Here is a 21,065-nt window from a genome sequence, read left to right on the forward strand (position 1 = left end):
TGGCCTGACTTTATTTTCTTCATTAATTATTTTGAGACATGGTTTAACCATGTAGCGCTGGCTGGCCAGGAACTGGCTCTATAGATCAGGCTGGCCTCAAATTTACAGGGATTCACCTATCTCTGCCTTCTGAGTGATGGGATTAAAGGCATTTGTCACCAGGTTAGTTTATTTTTAATTTTTCTTGAGACAGGGTCTCACTGTGTAGCTCTAGAGGCTGACTCGAATGTTCGATTTTCTTGTCCCTGTCTCCTGGGTCCTGGAATTACAGGCGTGTGCCCAGCTGGCTTGGTTTTAATTGGACACTCTCTTTGGATTTGCTTAGGATCAGTTAACACCAGATCATTAGTAACAGTTTAGTTTTATCATAATTAATCCTGTGTGAGAAAATTAGTAGCAAGGTTTTCGAATGCAGACATCAAAGGTTCACCTATGCATTTAGGGCTTCCTTCTTACAGAGAACCCCAGAACTACTATTGAAATGTTGCCAAATATGGATTTTGTTGTTTTGTTTTCCAAGATAGGGTTTCTCTGTGTAGCCCTGGCTGTCCTGGAACTCACTTTGTAGACCAGGCTGGCCTCTAACTCACAGAGGTCCGCCTGCCTCTGCCTCCAGACTGCTATGATTAAATTGTGCGTCACCACCACCCGCCGCCAAACGCGCATTTAACAGTCTCCCGGACACAAGCCTGGAGTCCCAGCACCCAGGAAATAGAGTCATGAAAATCACATGTTCTAGGTCTGCCTGCTCAACACAGTGAGTTCCAGGCCAGCGAGCGCTACATAGTGAGACCCTGTCTAAAAAAAAAGGTTAATCTGGGGTAATCGAACCATTTTTCCTCATGCTTCCTTTTGGCTTTCCAGCACCAAGGCCGGGCTCCGGGGCTGTGCGCCCCGTGGTCTAGCTTTAGAAGCAGGGTGGGGCTGCCGGTCCCCGGTGCGGACAGACTGAACCCGGCCCGCCGGGTCGCCGGGTCGCCGGGTCGCCGGGGGCGCGTCCTCGGACGCCTTTCCGCTCTCCCTCCGGGCTCTTCCTGCCACGCGCTGGCCACGCCCCTCGCGGCTTCCTGCGGTCATGGCGGCGCGGCTGTGTGCACGGCACCTCCCTCCGGTGTGGCTCTGCAGGTGCAAGCCCTACTCTTCCCCAGAGCCCCCCAGTACCGGCCCCCGGGTACACCTGAGAAAAACCAGCCCCTTTTTATCTTCGTTGCAGGCGAGCGGCGCAGGGCCAAGGCCGGCACTACCGCGCCGCACTCTGCGCGGAGTTGAAGCATCCCCTGATCACTGAAGAGGTGGCCTCCCGCCCTGTCGGGCCACAAGAGGTAGGGTGACAGGCCTGACTCCGGATGCCTCCACGTATGGTACAAAACCGCTGCCTATCTCGGCCACGCACTAGATGGCTTCCTGCTGCAGTCAAGATCCTAGTTCCCAAGCATAGGGGTGACCCGGAGACTGGTGCACACCCACTCTGGGCTGGAAGGTCAAGCCCTTTCATGGTTCACAGAAAGGCCACAAGTGTCAAGGAAGCAGTCTCTCAAAACTCACGTCTAGGCCCCTTTCGAAAGCTCCAGAGCTGTTGCCTTAGAAACAGCATCTGATTTATGCGCGACTTTACATAACAATACAGATAAAAGGCCCCTTATCCTTTGCTGAGCCCCTCTTCAGCGTCAGTATCAAATTCTCTGTCCTTCCCTCTCTCCCAAACTCCAGTGAATACATGCCTGGGCCCCCCCTCTGCCGTCCTGCAGTAGTTTGGGATGGCATTCTTTTCCTGTTGAGGCTCTCACCCAGATATGTGAAAGTCACCTTGGCTTTGCCTAGTGACCACCACGGTGACAGTATGTGACAAATCCATAATGCAGAATGAGAACTAGAAACAGGGCGGAGTAGGCAAGTGTCTTCACGATAGGGATCGCAGATGGGAGACCGAGATGCAGCTGCAGCCCTAAAGGTCACCAAAATGGAGCCGGTGGTTAAAATGGATTATTTGGAAGAGCTTGTGACAGCTGCAGCCACTCTGCTTCTCCAGATTCATGTGCCCAGAGCTCATCTTGAATCATCCCTTTCTGGGGGAACTGGTGCTTCTCTGAACACACCATGTAATTCAGGCTGACCTTGAACTCAAGATCTTCTTGCATCAGCCTCCAGAGTGCAGAAATGCCTCACTACTTTCAGCTAAATGGTTCTTAAGACCGGAAAGGAGTGGCTTGAGGACATGGAAGTGCTGTCCACTGGTCAATAACTACTCCCATTTTCTACACCCCCCCCAGCTGAGGACTGAACCCAGGGCCTTGCACTTGCTAGGCAAGCACCCTACCACTGAGCTAAATCCCCAACCCCAACTACTCCCAGTTTTGAAGGCTGGGGGTTGGGCACCTTAGCTCTGCTATATTGTATTGTAAGGAGTTAGCTTGTGAGAGCTGTATTTATGTTATTTTTATTTGCCCTTAAACCCTGGAGTTTGAAATGGACCCTGGCATGTGGCACCTGTCTAAAGAATTGAGAGATGTTGTGGGCAGTGGTGGTGCACACCTTTAATCCCAGCACTCGGGAGACAGAGGCAGGTGGATCTCTGTGAGTTGGAGCCAGCCTGGTCTACAGAGTGAGTTCCGGGACAGCCAGGGCTGTTGTTACACAGAGAAACCCTGCCTTGAAAACCAAAAAGAATAGAGAAATGGATGATTTTTGTAGATAAAAAAAAAATGGCTTCTAACCATCCCACCACCACTATACTAAACTTAAACAAGTGAATATCATTGGTTTGGAATTCCAACTGCCATCTTCTGGGATTCCAACTCCTGTTGGGATGTGTTCTCTAGTGAGAACCAGAGTCATGTGGGCCTGTTCAGACAGACTGCTGAGCCTTGACTTCCTGTGTGATTCAGCATGGGGTGTGGCTTAAAAGTTTGAGTTTCTTACTTGCTTTCTTTTATCTTTTAGACAGTCTCACTATGTATCTCTAACTGGCCTGGAATTCACTATGGACATCAGGCTGGCCTGGAACTTTCTGAGATCTGTCTAGCTCTGTCTTTTCGGTGCTATCATGAAAGGCACATGCCTCCACACCTGGTGAAGTTTGAGTTTCTAGAAATCCTCAGGGGATGCCAAGGATGGTCAAGGACCAACCACCTTTTGAGACTCACTGGCTCCTCCAAAGGACTAGAGCAGTGGTTCTCAACCTGTGAGTTGCGGCGACCCCTTTTCACAGGGGTCACATGTCAGATATCCCACATAGCAGATAGTTACATTATGATTCATAACAGCAGCAAAACTACAGTTATGAAGTAGAAATGAAACAGTTTTGTGGTGGTGGTGGTGGTGGGGTCACCACCGCATGAGGAACTGTATTAAAGGGTTCAGCATTAGGAAGGCTGAGAACCACTGTTTTAAAGAACCCCTGGCCTTGTGGTTGCAGTTGTCTCAGTGATGGCTTTGCCGAGAGCATAGAAGACAGGGCTCTAGGCTGTCCTCCAGGATTCCAGCTCAAGTCTGGACCATAGTTGTCTGTGCTTAGACCCCCTCAGTGGCATCCTCTTGTTCCTACTATGAAGGCCAAGGTCCTAAGTTCATATCTGCAAATCTTGGTGTAGTGTAGTTCTCTCACTCTCTCGCTGCCCTGTTCTTTCTCTTCCTCATGTTCTAGGCTCATGGGTTTTTCTTTTGTCTCTGATACAGGGGACTTGCAAGTGCCATTGCTCCTCCCGCCCCCCCCTCCCCCCAGACAGGGTTTCTCTGTGTAGCTTTGGCGCCTGTCCTGGATCTCGCTCTTATAGACCAGGCTGGCCTCGAACTCACAGAGATCCGTCTGGCTCTGCCTCCCGAGTGCTGGGATTAAAGGTGTGCGCCACCACTGGCCGGCTATGTGTTATTGCTTTTATCTGTGCCAAACTTTTACTTGCCAGTCTGAATCATTAACTCTTTGCTTTTATTAGCTTAAGGGTTATGTTCCTAGTTTTTTCGTGGCGTTCTCCAAGGGGTCACACACCCTCATTATGTGCTTTCTCCCATCTTTAATACTTTATGTTGAGTTATAATTCAACACATATGAGCCAGGCACAGTAGTTCAGGTTTATAATTCTGGGAAGATTTCAAGTTTGAAGCCAGCCTGGGCTACAGCATGAGATTCTGACTGAATGACAAGACCACGTATGGCTTCATTATTATTTAGTTGCTGCCTTCTCCACTATACTTTTAGGTCCACAAAGGCTGACACTTTAGTGCATTTTGCCTTATGACACTCTGGCTCCTTGTTCAGTATCTGGCCTATGGTTGTCATTCATTCAGTAACCCTCTTTGGATTAATTATTATGGAATGAACTTTGTCTCTTTTTTTTTTTTTTTTTTTTTTTTTTTTTTTTTTTTGTTCTGTGTATCCTTTGCAGGTCAGAGTTGATGTTCACTTCTGTGGCATTAACTTTGCCGATATTCTGGTCTGTCGTGGTCAGTATCAGGAAAAACCTCCTCTTCCCTTTATACCTGGTGAGTATGGGGGACCACGAGACTACTCCGGGAAAAGAAGATTCGGAGGTTTTTCAGAGCCTCATGTATCGTCTCAGATGCTCCTCCCCACCCTCTGCCGGGCTTGACCAGTGAGGTTTCTGTTGTGTATGCCACTGTCACTGTTAGAACCACTCTCTCATGACCCTCCCCATGCAGGTGTGTTAGACTCAATATTGTATCCCCAGCTTAGCACTGTACTGGCTTATGGATGACACTCAGTGGTCTAGTTAGATTTTCCATTGCTGTGATAAAGCCCTGACCAAAATCAACTTGGGGAGGAAAGGGTTATTTGGCCTACTCTTCCATCACTGAGGGAAGTCAGGGCAGGAACTGAAGCAGAAGGAGGATTGCTGCTTGCTCTTAGGCGCATGTTCAGCTAGCCTTCTTCTATTGCCCAGGCCCATCTGTCCAGAGATGGTACCACCCACAGTGGGCTGGACTCTTCCACCTCAGTTAGCAATCAAGAAAATGCCCCCCAGACGTGCCCACAGACAAATCTGACTGAGGCAGTCCCCTAGTTGAGACTCCCTCAGATACTTCTGGGCTGTGTCAAGTTGACAGCCACAGCCAGCTGAGGACACTCGCTAACTACTTTTAAATGAGTAAATGGGCAACTGTTTACACATTGTTGTGTTCACCAGAATTCTGTTCTGTTAACCCTAGTTGCTCCTTTGTCTTCTTGGTGTTGCCTCGGTTTTATTTTTCTACCGAGGGATCACAAACCCTGCACCCTCATCTGCCCAAGCCCAAAGGAACTAATGCTGCAGGTTCAAAAGGAAGAAGAGGAAGGGAAAAGTTTAGATGTGTCGTTGCAGCCCGCTCTCTGATTTCCATTATGCTCTGTCTGGTTAGTTTTAGACCTTTAATACACGGATCAATAACTGATTTTTGTTGTTGGACTTTATTTAAGGAGATCTAAGTAGAGCTTAGTGTGTTTGGAGCAATGCATATTCTATATAGATAAATATAAAGATTATAGTGATTCCATGATTGCAACACAACTGTTGTGTTCGGGGGGTTTTTGGTTACATCTTAATGCCAGGAACCATTTCCTTCTGTTTGTATTTGCTGAAAGAATAGACCAGAGGAAGATGTCACAATTAAGTTATTCCCCTCACAGAAAAAGTAGGAAATGCATCGCTATTAGGTTCAGAACTTTCAAAAGTGGCCAGGCAGTGGTGGTGCATGCCTTTAATCCCAGCATTCGAGAGGTGGATCCCTGTGAGTTCAAGGCCATCCTGGCCTACAGAGTGAGTTCCAGGACAGCCAGGGCTACACAGAGAAACTCTGTCTCAAACAAACAAACAAACAAACAAACACCCCCCACAAAAACCAAACAAACAAAAATCCAAATAAATAAATAAAAAGAAAGAAATTTCAGAGGTGGATGGAGAAAGGGTAGATGACACTAATTCCTCCTGTTGAGCTGAGTACTGTCTGAATAAACATGGGTCATGGCTCTGAGGACCTCCTTGTAGTTCAGCAAAGGAGACATGGCAGCAGATAAATAAAATTTGATGATCATTGTAGTTGGGGCTGTGTAGGAGCCCAATGGCCCAGGGATCAGGGTCAAAAGTACCTATGTACTTGTGAGTCTCTGTGCTTTTGCATGTTCTTGAAATGATCTAGGTCAAGAGCAGGACAGCCATTACTTAGTGTTGTGACCATGAAATCTTATGCTCATTATCTTGTGTTTTGAGTTAAAATAATAGGCATTCAAAACTTAGTCATTCCCAAGAGCAGATGAGGCGCCCTCTTGATAAGTTTTCCTATTCCAGGATGCTGGGCTTCAAAGGTAACCTAATCTTTAAATGTTCCAGGAATAGAGTTTTCTGGGGCTGTCCTGGAGACAGGAACAGATGTCAGCACTGTGAAAAAGGTAAATTGTCTAAAACCCCAGAATGTGTGTGTAGCTGTGAAAGATGTGCGAATTTCATTTGTACCCAGAAGGTCTTGCCTCTCCTGGTTTTTTTGCCATGTGACTAAGGGAATTCAAGACAGAAGGATAGAATGGATTCTGAATGAAGAGGTGGGGGACTTGGTGGAAGTTTCTGGCCTCATTAAACTCTTTATTATGAATATAAGACAACACTTGGTCTTCAGTTACTGAAAGAATAAAAAAATTTTTTTTTGATAAAGGATTTTTAAGTTTGAGTCTCAAGTGAAATTAGTCACAAGGATTCTAATTCCTAACAAGCTTTCCTTCCCCAGCTCCCTCTTCTGTAAAATGTACTCATATTGCCTTGGGAGCCTGGTGGCAGTGTTGAGAGAATTGCTGTTTTGTCTTTCAACTAGAAATGAACTCTGAATAGATGTTAAGGCCAAGCTGTGTCTTATGAGTCAGAGATGTGTGTCTTGGAATGCAAGGCCATGCCTTTGAACGTACGTCCTTTCCCCTCCAGGGAGATCGAGTTATTGGAGTGAGTAACTTCAATGCTATGGCTGAAGAGTGTATCACTGACCAGAAGGTATGTCTACCTCTCAGCACGGCTGGACACATAGATTTCTTCTTTCCCTTTGTTCTTTGTAGTTTCTGTGTCTCTTCCTTACACCACCCTCCTTATATATTATATCCTTATATTATATCTTCTAGCCAAGCAGTTTTTTTTCTTCAAATGCTAAACTTCTATATTGGTGTGACAGCCCTTGCACAGAGTTTTGTTTGTATAGAGTTTTGTTTTTTGTTTTTTTTCCAGTGCCTGAGCAACTGGCTGGCCATTCATTTGGACCCTGTTTAGTGAGATGTAGTTGAAATACTGGTTTGGCGCATTGAGTTGGGTATCATGGGTCTGTCTTCCTATAAAGCTTATGAAAAGTAGTCTGCACCCGGAACAGAGCCAGCCAGGGTAGCCCTGTATGGGGTGAGGAGGATGTGAATGGTGCCCCCTAGTGGGGCCATGTTATAAGGATCCCATCCGACTTCACTAAAGTTCAATTTACATAACACACAATTCATCTGTGACCCCACAGTAACCGGGAGTCTGTTCTCCCTCAATTGGCTCCTTTTTTGAGCAGATGCCAGCCTTAGGGGTTTGAAGTCTGACACACCTGAGTCCTAAACTCACCCCGGCTTGCTTGGTCCTGATCTGGACTCTTTAATAGGTGATGATAGACATGTGTTTCCCATTGCAAATTACTCACCCAATCAAATCATGTTTATTGAACAGCCTCTGTAGCCAGGTACATATGTCTGCCAAATATTGCTGTTATTTCTTTGTGTAGACCCTGTGGCGGATTCCAGAAAACGTCTCTCTACAAGATGCTGCAGTCCTACCAGTATCTTACGGCACAGCTATTTTGGCCCTAGAGCATCGGGCCCGCACCCAGCCCGGGTAAGGACTATGTAGGAGGCAGAGGGCTAGGTGGTACCTTTTTCTGAAATTAGAAATACCTGACAGGACCTTGTCTGAAGCCCAGCCTGGTGGTGCACTTGGGGTTCCTAGCATTTGGGAAGAGAGGCAGGAGGATCAGGAACCCAAGGCTGTCCTCGCTGCAGAGTGAGTTACATGCTGGTGTGAGCCACATGAGACCCTGGTTCAGAGCCGGAACCAAACCCTAGACAGCATTATCCTTCCTCTCCTTCTCCCACGTCCCCCGTTTTGTTCTGCTCCCCCCTTTTTTCTCTTCAGCTCAAGTTCCTTTAAGTTGAGGAAAGGCAAAGGAGAGGTAATCTGTTGATACTGGGGACTGGCTGTGGGCCATCTTTTTGCCTCAGCATGGTAGAATTTGGAATATGAATTAGGAAAAGCAGTTCTCTTGAACCTGACCCTTCTGAGGATCACTTCATAGGAGTACTTCAAGTTTACAGAGTGGTTTATTTTATTTTATTTTTGAGACAGAGTCTTGCTACATAGCCCAGGCTGGCCAGGGACAACTTATATAGCCTAGGTTAGCTTCAAATTCAAGGGCTTCATTCTCAGCCCTCTGAGTGCTGGGACTATAGGCCTCTACCATCATTCCTAGGCAGAAAGTTGGTTTATTTAAACGCACTTCCTGTGTGAGGCTTGTGGTTTGTGTTTCTATGAGGCTTGGTTGGTTATGCCAAGTAGGATATTTTATTTATTTATTTATTTATTTATTTATTTATTTATTTATTTATTTATTTATATTTTGTTTTCAAGACAAGGTTTTTCTGTGTAGCCCTAGCTGTCCTGGAATTCATTCTGTAGACCAGGCTGGCCTTGAACTCACAGAGATCTACCTGCCTCTGCCTCATGAATTAAAGTTGTGGGATTAAAGTTGTGTGCCACCACTGCCTGGTTATGGATATTCTAAACTTAAAAGTTTAGAAATCTTCCCTGTACTTGGGAAACTAACTCTCAATCTGCTCAGAGAGCTGGCCTTCAGGGTTACTCCAACTGGTAGCTTCAGCTGAACAGTGGCTGGTCCATGACCACCGCCTTCTAGAATCAGGCAGTGTTTAGCTGAGAATAGTTACAGGATGAGATTTCTGAAGCACGGAGTGGTATGGTTGCTCAGAGGAACAGTTGCTACTGCTGTGAGAGAGAGGCTATCTAGAGAGATTGAGAGCTCTTTTTCCTGGAAAGTCTTCAGAACTGGACAGAGTTAGCATTGATCCTGAAGTCATGTGTGTATATACCACCCCTCAAGGCTGGAGAATCGATGTACATGAAGGTTTGAATGGGAGGGTCTCTAACATTCTTGCTTTACAATGCTCTCGTCTGTGTCTCTGGAATCTTACCAGGGTGAGCTGTGAAGGTTTCTGCAGTAATGTTCATCTTCCCTTGGCACAGAGAGACTGTTTTAGTGACAGCAGCCGCTGGAGCCACGGGCCTTGCAGTGATAGATGTGGCGACAAATGTTCTCCGGGCCAAGGTATTTGCATGTTCGAGTCCCCATTCAAAACTAACTCCAGTGTTTAGGCATAAACTATATTAATTCACTTATCAAGTATCATGGGAAGGGCACTGGGGACAGACAGTACTTAGAGTACAGTCTTGCCATCTGGGCGCCTTCCCGCTAAGGGGAGACCTAGCAGTGTACCGCTTGGCCCTTCAGGTACTGGAACCTGGCAAGGGCTGCCTCCCACCATGGCCTCTGCAGATGCTCTTTTCTCCACCTGCAGTGCTCCAAACTGTCTCCCTCTTACTCAGTTTCAATCTCATGTCACCTCTTCAGGGCGGTAGCTCTGTCCTCAGGCTAGGTCAGTCTTTCCTCCCTGCTATTTCTGTACGATCTCGTACTACCCTATGCTTCTGTTTCTCAGTACATACCTCACTGGGTGATGGCTCCGTATTTGGGCCATTGTGGGTCAATGTCTTCCCTGCTCCTGGACTGTAATCCTCATGAAGGCAAGGGAAATGTCTGCATGGTTCATAACTAGTCCCAGCAGCTATCATGGTACCTGGAACATAGTTTATAGTCAGGAGCTATTTCCTGAGTCAAGTCATGAAGGAATGAATAAATGAATGGAAGATGGACCAAGTCTCTATAGTGGTCTTTCTGGGGCTGCAGGGGCCAGACTTCTATGAGGAAAGACTTTTATGAGGAAATAGACATTTCAGATGATCTCTGAAGGACTGGTATCAGTTGAACAGAAGAAGGTGAGGGCAGGTTAAGGCCATTTTAGTGGTGGGACAACATGGGTGAAGACCAAGAAAAAGGAAGAAGCACCATGCGTGCAGGGAATGGCCAGTGGTTATCTTTGGAACAAAGGACTGCAGTGAATGGGGAGAGGTGACACTAGTCAGGCATGATGGGATCACAAGGGCCTTTTTCATACCTGAACTATTTAAATGTTTATTGGAGACTATTGGGGGAGGGGGTTATTGAGAATTTAAAGTAGGAAAATGACATTATTATCCTCACTTTTAGTTTAGTTTTGTTTGAGGCAAGACCTTGCTGTGTGGTCTAGATCGGCTTCCAGCTGGGGTTCTCCTGCTTTGCTGGAATTGCAGGCCCTCACTCTCACTCCCTGCAGTGCCTTTGCGTTTCGAGTTCACTGTGGTGGCTGTGGGTATGAGGGATGGAGGTAAGGTCAGAGGTGATGGAGACCGAGGGGCAGGTGTGTTGTCTAGACTAGAGGTTATGATACCTGGGCCAAGGCAGTTGAGATCACTGAAGTGGGGGAAAAAAAAATAGAGATTTCAAAGACCAGAGAGCATCCTACCAGTCAGAGGAAGGCTTTAAGTGTATTGCAGGGAGGTTCACATCCCAGCTCTGCTTCCAGCTTAAGAGCATCCATTGCCTCATTTGTAAGATGTTGCTTCCCTAGAGCTGCTGGGAATATTGAGAGTCTATGTGCATCATGCCTATCAGAAGTATGGTGTGTCAGTACATTTCTTTAATGAGTCTTGTTATTGTTAGACATTGAGTGGGAAGAGAGAAGCCAAGTTAACTTTTGGAATTGCTATTTATTGAGACGGAGAGCACAGGAAGAAATGGAGAGCTGTTTTGGCCACTTTGAGTGCAAGGTTCCTCTATCTCATGGGGCTAGGATGGTGAGCTCGAGCCTAGAAACAGAAGTTGATGGTGTTGGGTGCCTCAGGTGGCATCTCTCCTTCCTCACCTCGGTTTCCTTGTGAAAAGAGATGTGAGATCTGAGAACAACCTTAGGGATTCGAGGTTGCTTGTGGAATATTAGCACATTTCACGTTATCAGGAAGGGCTTTTAGCTCTCTTAGCGGGAGAGATCATGTCTGTTTAGCATTTCTTAAGAAGATAAAAATTATACTACTTATTTAGTTCTAAGAGATGCAATAGAAAAATTTGCTTCAATTCAGATATTAAAATTCATCTGAGCTCTGTTTTCTTTTGGAGCAGAAAGTACTTTAAAATATAAGTGAATGAAAACGAAAGTGAAGAATGTTTCCATGTACCCTACTTGGCAGAGGGCATTTGATCACACCTTCTCTCCACAGTGTTGCGTACTCCTTCCAGAGTGCCTCCAAAGCAATTATCTGAACTTGATCCTCATGCTACCCCTGGGAAATGAGCTCTCTAAGTGTTTATTATTTCTACCTCACAGATCAAGAAAGGGAAGCACCAAGAGAGAAAGTCATTTACTGTAGGCCTCACTGAGACCTGGCGACAATTTGTACATGGGATCAGGTACCTGGTCTTAGTCTGCTCACCATGCCCCTGTGTGGGAATAGCCCTCAGTAAACTGTGCTGTTTTAAGGGGTGTGCTAGGGAGCACTCGGAAGTAGCTTTCAGTTCCAAATGGTTATGGGTGAGTTTGGAATCCTTTATAGGCACTGATGTTCTTCAGTATCTGAGTACAATTTTTTCTTCTTTTTTTGAGACAGGATTTCTCTGTGTAGCCCTGGCTGTACTGGAACTCAATCTATAGACCAGGCTGGCCTTGAACTCACAGAGATCTGCAATTAACAAAGAAGCCGGCATATCTAATTCAAAGAGAATTTAACCATCACACATACTACATGATAATACTGAAATGAGTTTACAAATAGTTGAAAGTGGTCAGTAGAATGAGGCAATAATAGTGAGACTGGGTGTTACTCCATCACCTAGGCTGGCTTCAGACTCTTGAGTCTCCTGCTTCAGCTTTCTAGACAGATGATTTATAGGCACATACCACTTTGATGGACTCTGCACTGCATCCTTATAGGTAAGAAGCAGTGCAATATCCCTAACGCAAACATCCACACCTTGCAGTACTTAAATCTGAAAGTCTTTCAAGTGCCATCAAGATACCGCAGATAGATGGTTCCACACCCGTGTTCATGAGACAGGCTGGAGTAAAAACACAGGCATGGCTTGGCAGGCATAACACAGTGGTAGAGCAATTGGTTGGCACGTGTAAGGCCTCGAGCTCAATCCCCAGCACTATAAAAATGGAAAAAAAGAAAGAAAATTAAGCTTCTTTATACCCAGGGGTGGTGGTATATTCCCATTATTCCCAGAATCAGAAGACCGGGGAAGAGAATGGAGAGCTAGCATCCAGCCTGCAGTGCCTAGCAATATCCTGTCTCAAAGAGACCAGGAAAGCCACCCTCTTTAAAATAACAAGAAAAGGCCCCCAACTAACAGTCACACCACAATCGCCTTCAGGCTACCCAAGTGCAGATTCTGAGCATCGCCTTGGACTTTGTGTGTTCTCCCTGACAAGGTGACACTTCAGTACTTGCAGCTTTGGGACTTTCCAGATCCTGGACTTGCCACACACCTGTGTCCTCTGTCTTGGGCCTTAGCCTTAGGCATGGTTTTTCCCGAGGATGATCAAGCAGAAAAAGCATGCACTTTGGAGTAAGGCAGTACTGGCTTTGCAGTGTACTTCTGCCAACCGCAACTTGGGGGACCCTGGCTTGATGGCTTAATCTCTGTGAGCCTGCGCCTCCGCAGTAATGGGGTGGCAGCAGTATGCCTTCCCCAAACGTTCCTCTGAAGTTTAAATAGAGGAAGCGATTGCGTATGTCTGACTATGGCTGCAATTTATGGCGGGGGGCGGGGAGACAGGGAGGGGCTCTGTATTCAGGGTTCCGCTTACCTTTAGAAATAAGTTTTCTTTGACTGATTTGAGGTAGCTGAGACCTGGAGAAGCTGCCAGGCAGTGTGGAGGTTAAGTGTGTAGAGCCTGGTTAAGCGAGTTACCTGGATTTGGGTCTCAGCTGTGTGGTCTTCCTCGGATAATTTATTTGACATCTCTTAACTTGCCTCAGTTTCTTCATCAATAACATAGAGCTAATAGTGTGTGTTTCATTGAGCCATCATGAATAAATGAGTTATCACTACACGTAAGGTGTTTAGAATAGTGCCTGAAAAACAGCAACATGATGTGTTGTTAGCTCTTCCTGAGAAATTTGTCCAAGGTGACTCAGCTGGTGAGTAGAAGAGCCAGGATTTGAACCCTGGTCTGTCTGACTTCAGGAATTTTCGCTGGTGTATGTTCACCCTCTGGGGATCCTTTCCTGACCTTCAAGATCTAGACTGGCTATCTCTGGTTTGTGCCTGTGGAGTCTCTCTCCTTCCCTGCCATGCGCTGCATCTAGCTTTCTTGACTCCAAGTGTGATGTCCAGCTTGTGTTCTTACTGTGTGGCTCATGGTGGGTGCTCATTAAATGGTGTTTTTTTTTTTTTTTTTTTTTTTCCGAGACAGGGTTTCTCTTGTGTAGCTTTACACCTTTCCTGGAACTCACTTGGTAGGCTAGGCTGGCCTCGAACTCAAGGAGATCCGCCGGTCTCTGCCTCCTGAGTGCTGGGATTAAAGGCATGTGCCACCACCGCCCGGCTAAATGGTGGTTTTCATTTGGAGTTGGAGAAAACTTTCATTGCTTATTAAACCATCTAACTAGACATGTGGGGTTCCTCGAACTGTTGACCTCGGAACTTATGGTACATGGAGGAAGGGCCTGTGAGGTGCTGTCAGTGTTGGGACCAAGGCCGATGCTTGGGCAGGAGGCGTCCCTTGAGAAGCGCTTTGGCTGGAGTCTAGGTTGGTAGGATGTACCCCTGCTAAGACATGCTCTGGACCGTTGGAAGCCTTGTGTTTTCATTCAGGTCATAGCTGCAGCTGGCAGTGACGAGAAGTGCAAGCTGGCGATGCAGAGAGGTGCACAGTCCAGCGTGAACTACAGCCAGGGCAGCCTGAAGGATGCCGTGAAGAAGCTGGTGGGCAGCGCTGGAGTGAATGTGGCCATTGACATGGTGGGAGGAGATGTCTTCCTGGAGTCTCTCCGCAGGTACGTGCCGTGCTCGGTCCAGAATGGCTAGAGCTGGGGCTCCCCAGAACCTTCCTGCGTCTCTAACTCCTGCCTTGGCTTCTCCCTGTCTTTGCTGCTCACGTCTCCTGTAGGCATCAGCGTCAACGAGAATAGCTGAGTGGGTGGGTGACAAGGAACAGAAGCAGAGAAAATCAGGAAATGCTTAAATATAGTAAAAACAAAATACCCAACTGGAAAATATTCAAAAAATGACTGCAGACTCTCCAGTTGGCAATGCCAAAGACTTTAGAAATTATCCATGTGTTAAATCCAGCTCCCCGGCCCCCCACTAACTGCTTTAAATATTTGGGGGAGGGTGCCGGGTTCTGGGGAGATCATCGTTCAGATGTTAGGATTGCTGTGGCGGCAGTTTTCCATTCCCCAGCTGATGATGCACCAAGGCACCAGCTCTTCTGATGGTGCCGGCCCTGCAGCACTAGCTGTGTGCTTCCTTGGTTTTTCTGAGTAACTGTGTGTCACTGGAGGCTTGGTGGGACTGTTCTATCTTACCAGTTTCTTTGTGTGTCTACCAGGGCTCCTGGTGTTCTCTGAGAGCCTTGCTCCCACCTACCCTCTCCTCTTCCCTCTCCTGGGTTTCTCAAGACAGGATATTTGCTATGCTGTTCTGAAACTCACTCTGTAGCCAAGCCTGGCCTTGAACTCCTGATCCCCTCCCTCCAGAGAGCTGAGATTACAAGCATGCATGAGCCACCAAACCTGGCCTGGCTTCATTTTTCACATCCATGCTTTGTAGTTTATCTTAGTTTGAAGTAGAAAAGCAAGAGCAGAGAGAGCAGCCTGGCCACAGAAGGAATCCAGTTAGCCCTGGAAAGAATCCAGAAGGAATCCCCTAAGCTGGGAAGCAGGCATGAGGACACTGCTCATCACTCAAGGTGCTGGTCCTGTGCTTAGGGAAGAAGCAGGTGGGGTGCAGAGACCAAGTGGGCCTACTCCTCTCCTGCCTTCCATCTTGCCTCCTGGATAACTGTGTTTTAAAACAGCTTCGCATTTCCCTTCTGAAGAAGAAAAACAAAACAAAACAACAAAACAAACAAAACCCTCACAACCATGCACATCTCTTCTTTCAAAGACCCTTGCAAAGTTGCTATTGCTTTTTTTTTTTTTTTTTTTTTTTTATAATTCGTATACACACTCTATGGTACTTTTCACAATGGGCTACAGAAAAGTTGGGAATTTTTATAGGTTATTCAGAATTCTATAAAGAAGTACCATGTCTTAAGGAGTCCTGAAGCGTCTTTGTTTGAAGTGACTGCTTATGCCATCATCTGTCACATTGCTGCTGCCTAAGTTTAAAATCTTCAAGCCGAGTTGTCCTGAACCCATGGAGTGACATTTGTTGATAACCAATATCCTTCCACAGTTGAAGAGAGTGCTGTTGGACTTTCTTTGTCCCGCCTGCCAGCTCCCAAATCATGACACAGAGACTTTATTAGTTGTGAAAGCTTGGCTTTAGCTTAGGCTTGTCCCACTAGCTCTTATAACTTAAATTAACCCATTTTTGTTCATCTGCGTGTTGCTGCGTGACTTGTGGCATTTACCTGTCCTGTGTGTCCTGTTCTCTCTCATTTTTTGGCTGATGACTCCACCCTTCTTCTTCCCAGCATTCTCTCTGCCCTGAAAAATCCTGCCTAGCTATTGGCCGTTCAGCTTTTTTATTAAATCAATCAGAGTGACTGATGCATATTCACAGTATACAAAAAGATTATCATACAACAAGGGACAGCCTCGATTCGAAAGTGCAGTGTCCCAGCCTGTGACAGGATTTCCTTCCTTGCAGAGGCGGGATGCCATTCCATGTGTGCGCATGAGTGTTTGTGTTTATCCTTTCGTCTGGTGAGGACGATTGGCTTGTTTCTATCCCTTGGCTGTTTGGGAATGATGCCTTCATAGACATAGGTGTGCACAAAGAACTCTCAGTGGTCTACTTTCAGTTCTTTTAACTATACCAGAAATAGAGTTACTGAGTGTGTTTTTATATTTGTGAGGGAACTGCGTACTATTTCTCATAGTAGATCCCCCACCTTCCCATTTTGAAATAAATCCCACCTATGGGACATGAGGGTCTCAATTTTTCCATGTCCTTGCTAATAATAATTTTCTTCTTTATAGTAGCCATCTTGATGGGTATACATGTTCATTGCTCTGTGTGTGTGTGTGTGTGTGTGTGTGTGTGTGTGTGTGTATGTACATGTTAGAGGTGGTGTGCTTGCCTATGTATGCTTGTGTGGAGGCCAGAGGTTGATGATGTTGGGTCTCTTCCTCTATTGCTCTCCACCTGATTTTTTGAGACAGGGTCTCCCACTGAACCCCGAGGTCACCGTCTCAGTCAGTCTGGCTGCCTAGGGACCCCTAGTGCTGGGATTATGGATCCACCACCAAGCCTCGATTTTTTGTGACTGCTGGGGATCAGAACTCAGGTTCTCATGCTTATGCTCCAGGCACTTTACTGACTGAGCCATCTCCCCAGCCCTGTCCACGGCTTCGTCTCACCTTTCCCCCTTCCTGCTTTCCCTCAGCCTGGCATGGGAAGGCAGGATTGTGGTGTTGGGATTCGCTGGAGGAAACATCGCCTCTCTGCCCAGCAATCTGCTGCTCCTGAAGAACATCTCTGCCATGGGCCTGTACTGGGGTCGCTACCAACACCAGGACTTTGCACTGTTTTCCAAGAGCATGTCCTCAGCCCTGCAGTACTGCCAGCAAGGGCTCATCCACCCGCACACCGGCGCTGTCTTCGAACTGGAGAAGGTGAGACAATGTGTAAGGAATGCGGGACAGATAAGGCAGGGAAATAATCTGTGTCAGATCTGGCAACCTTACCTCTGAGTACTATAAACCCTCCTTTTATGGACTGGAAAGGTAAAAATGCTATCCTCAGTGCTGGGATGTCCATACTAGGTAGTGGAGTGTCATGGGCTTCAGTGTGTCCAGATTCTTGCCAGTCTCCTTAGCTGTCCACATAGATGCAGGATTATGCTGAGTTTTGAGGGCTATCACTGTCTATCACTGGTGTCTCAAATGGAGGAAAGTTACAGTACTTTAGACAATAATTTACATGTGTTGATTTGAACCTTGAACCGTGCAACATAGAGTTCCAAAGAGGAAGCACTTGACCTGACCTTTGGTTTTCAAATATAGATGTCTCAAAGTATAACCGGACGATCTGAGCTGGGTGCCGTGACAGAACATAAATCATGCTGGGCATCAGGAGACTCTAACCAATGCATTAGTCACTGCAGTAAATTCTGTCAGGTGTTCCCTCTCTGTTTTCATTTCATTAAGTCTCATTAATGGGGCTTAAGCTTCCTCCCCAGCAGAACTGCGTGCATTCATATGCAGCCTGGCTGTGAATGTGAGTCTGCTAGGCATTTCCTGTGATGCCTGCCTTTCTTCTAGACTTTTTTTTTTTGCCTTAATTTGTTTTAATGTTTAAAAAAACACAGCCTTGTTTGGTAGCTCTAGTCAGTGATGAAGGCCATGTCCTGTTCAAATGTGGATTAGCGGGGTTTAGGCCCTCAGTGCCCCACTGCGTGGATTACCAGCCTCCCATCTGTGTTTTGTTCTTGTGAGGAGGCACATTCTTTTGAAGCGGTTTGTGTCCTCTTCCTTTTCGGTGTGTGAGTCAAGAAACTGGCAAACTGTTGGTCGAGGATCTGACTGGCCGTTAGAAAACTGGTTGTATTCAGTTCTTGCTTAACCTGCTTCCCCCGGAGTACACAGGAGTCTTCCTGCTTCCTGACCTTCAGTTTCTACTGTAGAATGGAGGAGAAGGTCAGTATCTGTGGCTCAGGTGATGCTTTAGGAACTGTGGTGGGGATGTGGGTGGGTAGTCGAGACCACAGCTGCTGGCCTCTGGGACCACATTTCTTCAGAAGCCTAAGTCGCGGCGTGCTTCTACGTTTCCAATCATACTTTCTAAGAAAAAGCTTTTGTGGCTTAAAGACTTGAAAACCACCAGTTTCGGTAACTTCAGGGTCCCTTTCCGGTTGTGGCTTTCTGTCACCCAGAGGCTGTACCTGTTGGTTGAGGAAGAGGTTGATCACGCCGCGGGAGGGCAAACAAGTGGTAGGTGAAGGTCCCCTCCCTCCAGAGATGTGTTTTCGGTGTTGCTGAGGCATGGGGAAAAATCGCTTTAATTGTCCACATTGCTGTTCTTTCCTCCCAAACACGAATTAGCTCTAATTACTGGCTGTCAGCTTCCATTTGCAGTTTTGCCTCCCAGGAAGGGCCCTTTCCTCAGACTGCCTGGATCCGCCCCCTCTGCTGACTTAGGCGCTCTCTAGTGGCCTTCTGATTCTGGCTCCCTAACATCAAGTCCATCCACACACCACACATCTGCTGTTTCTCCTCTTTCTGTGTCTACAACCAGGCAGACAATTTGGAAATTCCAGAGGCTAAGCCCTGCGTACATTCATTCATTTAGTCTTCCGAGAGACTCTTTGTGGTCTGCCCACTGTTTAATCACCTTTTACTGGTGAAGAACTTGGACTTAGGAGCCAAGAAAGCTGCCCAGCGATATGTTGTGTGAGAGCTGATGTGCAGATATAGCTGATCAGACCCCAGAATGTCTCTGCTTATGGCCACGTCAGACTATCTCTAAATGAATTGAGAAATGACTTTGCACATACTGTATTCTGTTTTAAAAAAGACAAGGCCTCGGCTTTTTCTTTTTTTTTTTTTTTTTTTGGTTTTTCGAGACAGGGTTTCTCTGTGTAGCTTTGCGCCTGTCCTGGAACTCACTTGGTAGCCCAGGCTGGCCTCGAACTCACAGAGATCCGCCTGCCTCTGCCTCCCGAGTGCTGGGATTAAAGGCGTGCGCCACCACCGCCCGGCTGGCCTCGGCTTTTTCTAGTACCGGAACAGTTGAGAGGTCAACGGCAAGCTCAGGAGATGCCGCCAAGGGGGAAAGTGGTTCTGGAAGGGGGGAAAGGAGGTGCAGCCTCTGGGAGTGACGGTGCTGACAAGAAGGCTCAGGGCCCTAAAGGTGGTGGCCATGCAGTGAAGGTCAGACACATTCTGTGTGAAAAACATGGCAAAATCATGGAAGCCATGGAAAAGTTAGAATCTGGAATGAGATTCAGTGAAGTGGCTACACAATACAGTGAAGATAAAGCCAGGCAAGGGGGTGACTTGGGATGGATGACCAGAGGGTCCATGGTAGGACCGTTTCAAGAAGCTGCATTTGCCCTGCCTGTAAGTGGGATGGATAAACCTGTGTTTACAGACCCGCCTGTTAAGACAAAATTTGGATATCATATTATTATGGTTGAAGGGAGAAAATAAAATCACATGAAAGACTGAAAAAAAAAAAAAAAAAAGACAAGGCCTCACTGTGTAGCTCTGGCTGGCCTGGAACTCGCATGTATAACAGGCTGGCTTCAAACTCAGAGAAATCTGCCTACTTCTGCTTCCCAAGTGCTGAGATTAAAGTGTGGTTCTGGCTACCACAGCCAAAACATGCTGTATTCTATAGTGTGAGGTTTATCCGTCTATCATAGAAATATCTACATGACATAACCATCTTGTAATTAAAATGATCAGGACTCTTGTATATACTTAAGCAATGACAATTTTTACATTTTGTTCATTTCAAAATAAGAGTGACTATATAATTGATTTTAATTGAACTTTATTTGATTTAAACATTAATTATTTGTCAAAACCTGTTGGGATTAGAAAATAATCACTGAACTTGTAAAATCTATGCAGTGTCAGAATGATTGGTGCTTTTACAGATTTGACCATGATAGTTCATATTAATAAGACAATAAACTTTGCACTGTTCTTTTAGTAGCCTGGAACCTGCACTTCAGTGGCTCTCTGTTTTTTCATTTACTTGTAATTACTTATTCAATACCCATCTTTGCCACAGAGCACAGACTCTGTGAAGGCAGGGCCTGAGTGCTATCTGTACCTTTCTAGCTACAAATCTGAGGTATTGTCCCTCATGTATCTGTTAAATGACTTAAGGAGGTCAGAACCCCAGAGTTCAGATGCTGGCTATGAGTAAATTATACATCTTTTTTTCTCTGTCATTGTTTACAATGGGGAAGTAATACATTCTATCTGCTATGCTGGTTGTGAGAATTAAATCAGATAATGCACCCCACAAAGCATAATGAATTTAGTAACTTTCAAATGCATTATTATAAAATGCAGAATTGAGCTTTTCCTGTCCCTATGAAGGAAAACTTTTGCATTGACATCTCAGAAGGCAGGATTAGAACCATAGTCTTCAGGTTTTGAATTTAAACTGGAACATAACTGCTTACTGTAGGTTGATATCTGTGCTGTGCTGGGTGGATTACTTATTGGTCCATGATCTGTTTAGAGAATAACGTTGCTGAGATATGCAGTCTGTTTTCTTTATGAAGCTGGTTGCACACATCCTGACCTAACACAGCACTCAAATCTCCCAGGTCTAAAATTGTTCCTTATCTAAAGGTCAGGTGAGGTCACCACATAAATTGAATTTTAATTTTCTCGTATCTGTTGAGACTTGCTTTGTGACTGATTATGTGGTTAGTTTTAGAGAAAGTTCTGTGAAGTACTGAGAAGAAGGTATATTCTCTTGTGTTTTGGTAAAATGTTCTGTAGATATCTGTTAGGCCCACTTGATTCACAATGTCTGTTAGCTCCATTATTTCTCTGTTTAGTTTTTGTCTGGATGACCTGTTCATTGGTGAGAGTGGGGTATTGAAGTCTCCCGCTATTAATGTGTGAGGTAGGATGTGTGACTTAAGCTTTAGCAATGTTCCTTTTTTTTCTTTCTCTCTTTTTTTTTTTTTGGTTTTTCAAGACAGGGTTTCTCTGTGTAGCTTTGTGCCTTTCCTGGAACTCACTCTGTAGCCTAGGCTGGCCTCA

At 46.0% G+C, this 21,065-nt stretch overlaps 1 protein-coding gene and 1 pseudogene across 3 annotated transcripts in view; both read left to right on the forward strand.

Annotated features, from left to right (window-relative positions):
• Window positions 1–991: 991 nt before the first annotated feature.
• LOC102905544 (quinone oxidoreductase-like protein 2) overlaps window positions 992–21,065 on the forward strand; it is a 49,303-nt gene continuing 29,229 nt past the window's right edge. For 2 of the 3 annotated variants that reach the window (XM_042258380.2, XM_006973807.4), the window contains exons 1-9: window positions 992–1,125; window positions 1,214–1,322; window positions 4,383–4,479; window positions 6,321–6,379; window positions 6,903–6,968; window positions 7,723–7,832; window positions 9,255–9,336; window positions 13,981–14,162; window positions 16,721–16,949. In XM_042258380.2, the coding sequence (XP_042114314.2) occupies window positions 1,076–1,125; window positions 1,214–1,322; window positions 4,383–4,479; window positions 6,321–6,379; window positions 6,903–6,968; window positions 7,723–7,832; window positions 9,255–9,336; window positions 13,981–14,162; window positions 16,721–16,949 (984 nt within the window). In that variant the 5' untranslated portion in view covers window positions 992–1,075. The remainder of the gene's footprint in view (window positions 1,126–1,213; window positions 1,323–4,382; window positions 4,480–6,320; window positions 6,380–6,902; window positions 6,969–7,722; window positions 7,833–9,254; window positions 9,337–13,980; window positions 14,163–16,720; window positions 16,950–21,065) is intronic. The other variant, XM_042258381.2, reaches the window with a different exon arrangement.
• Window positions 19,041–19,520, forward strand: LOC121821323 (peptidyl-prolyl cis-trans isomerase NIMA-interacting 4 pseudogene; annotated as a pseudogene).

Source organism: Peromyscus maniculatus, chromosome 11, assembly GCF_049852395.1.
Source record: "Peromyscus maniculatus bairdii isolate BWxNUB_F1_BW_parent chromosome 11, HU_Pman_BW_mat_3.1, whole genome shotgun sequence".
Lineage (NCBI taxonomy): Eukaryota > Metazoa > Chordata > Mammalia > Rodentia > Cricetidae > Peromyscus > Peromyscus maniculatus.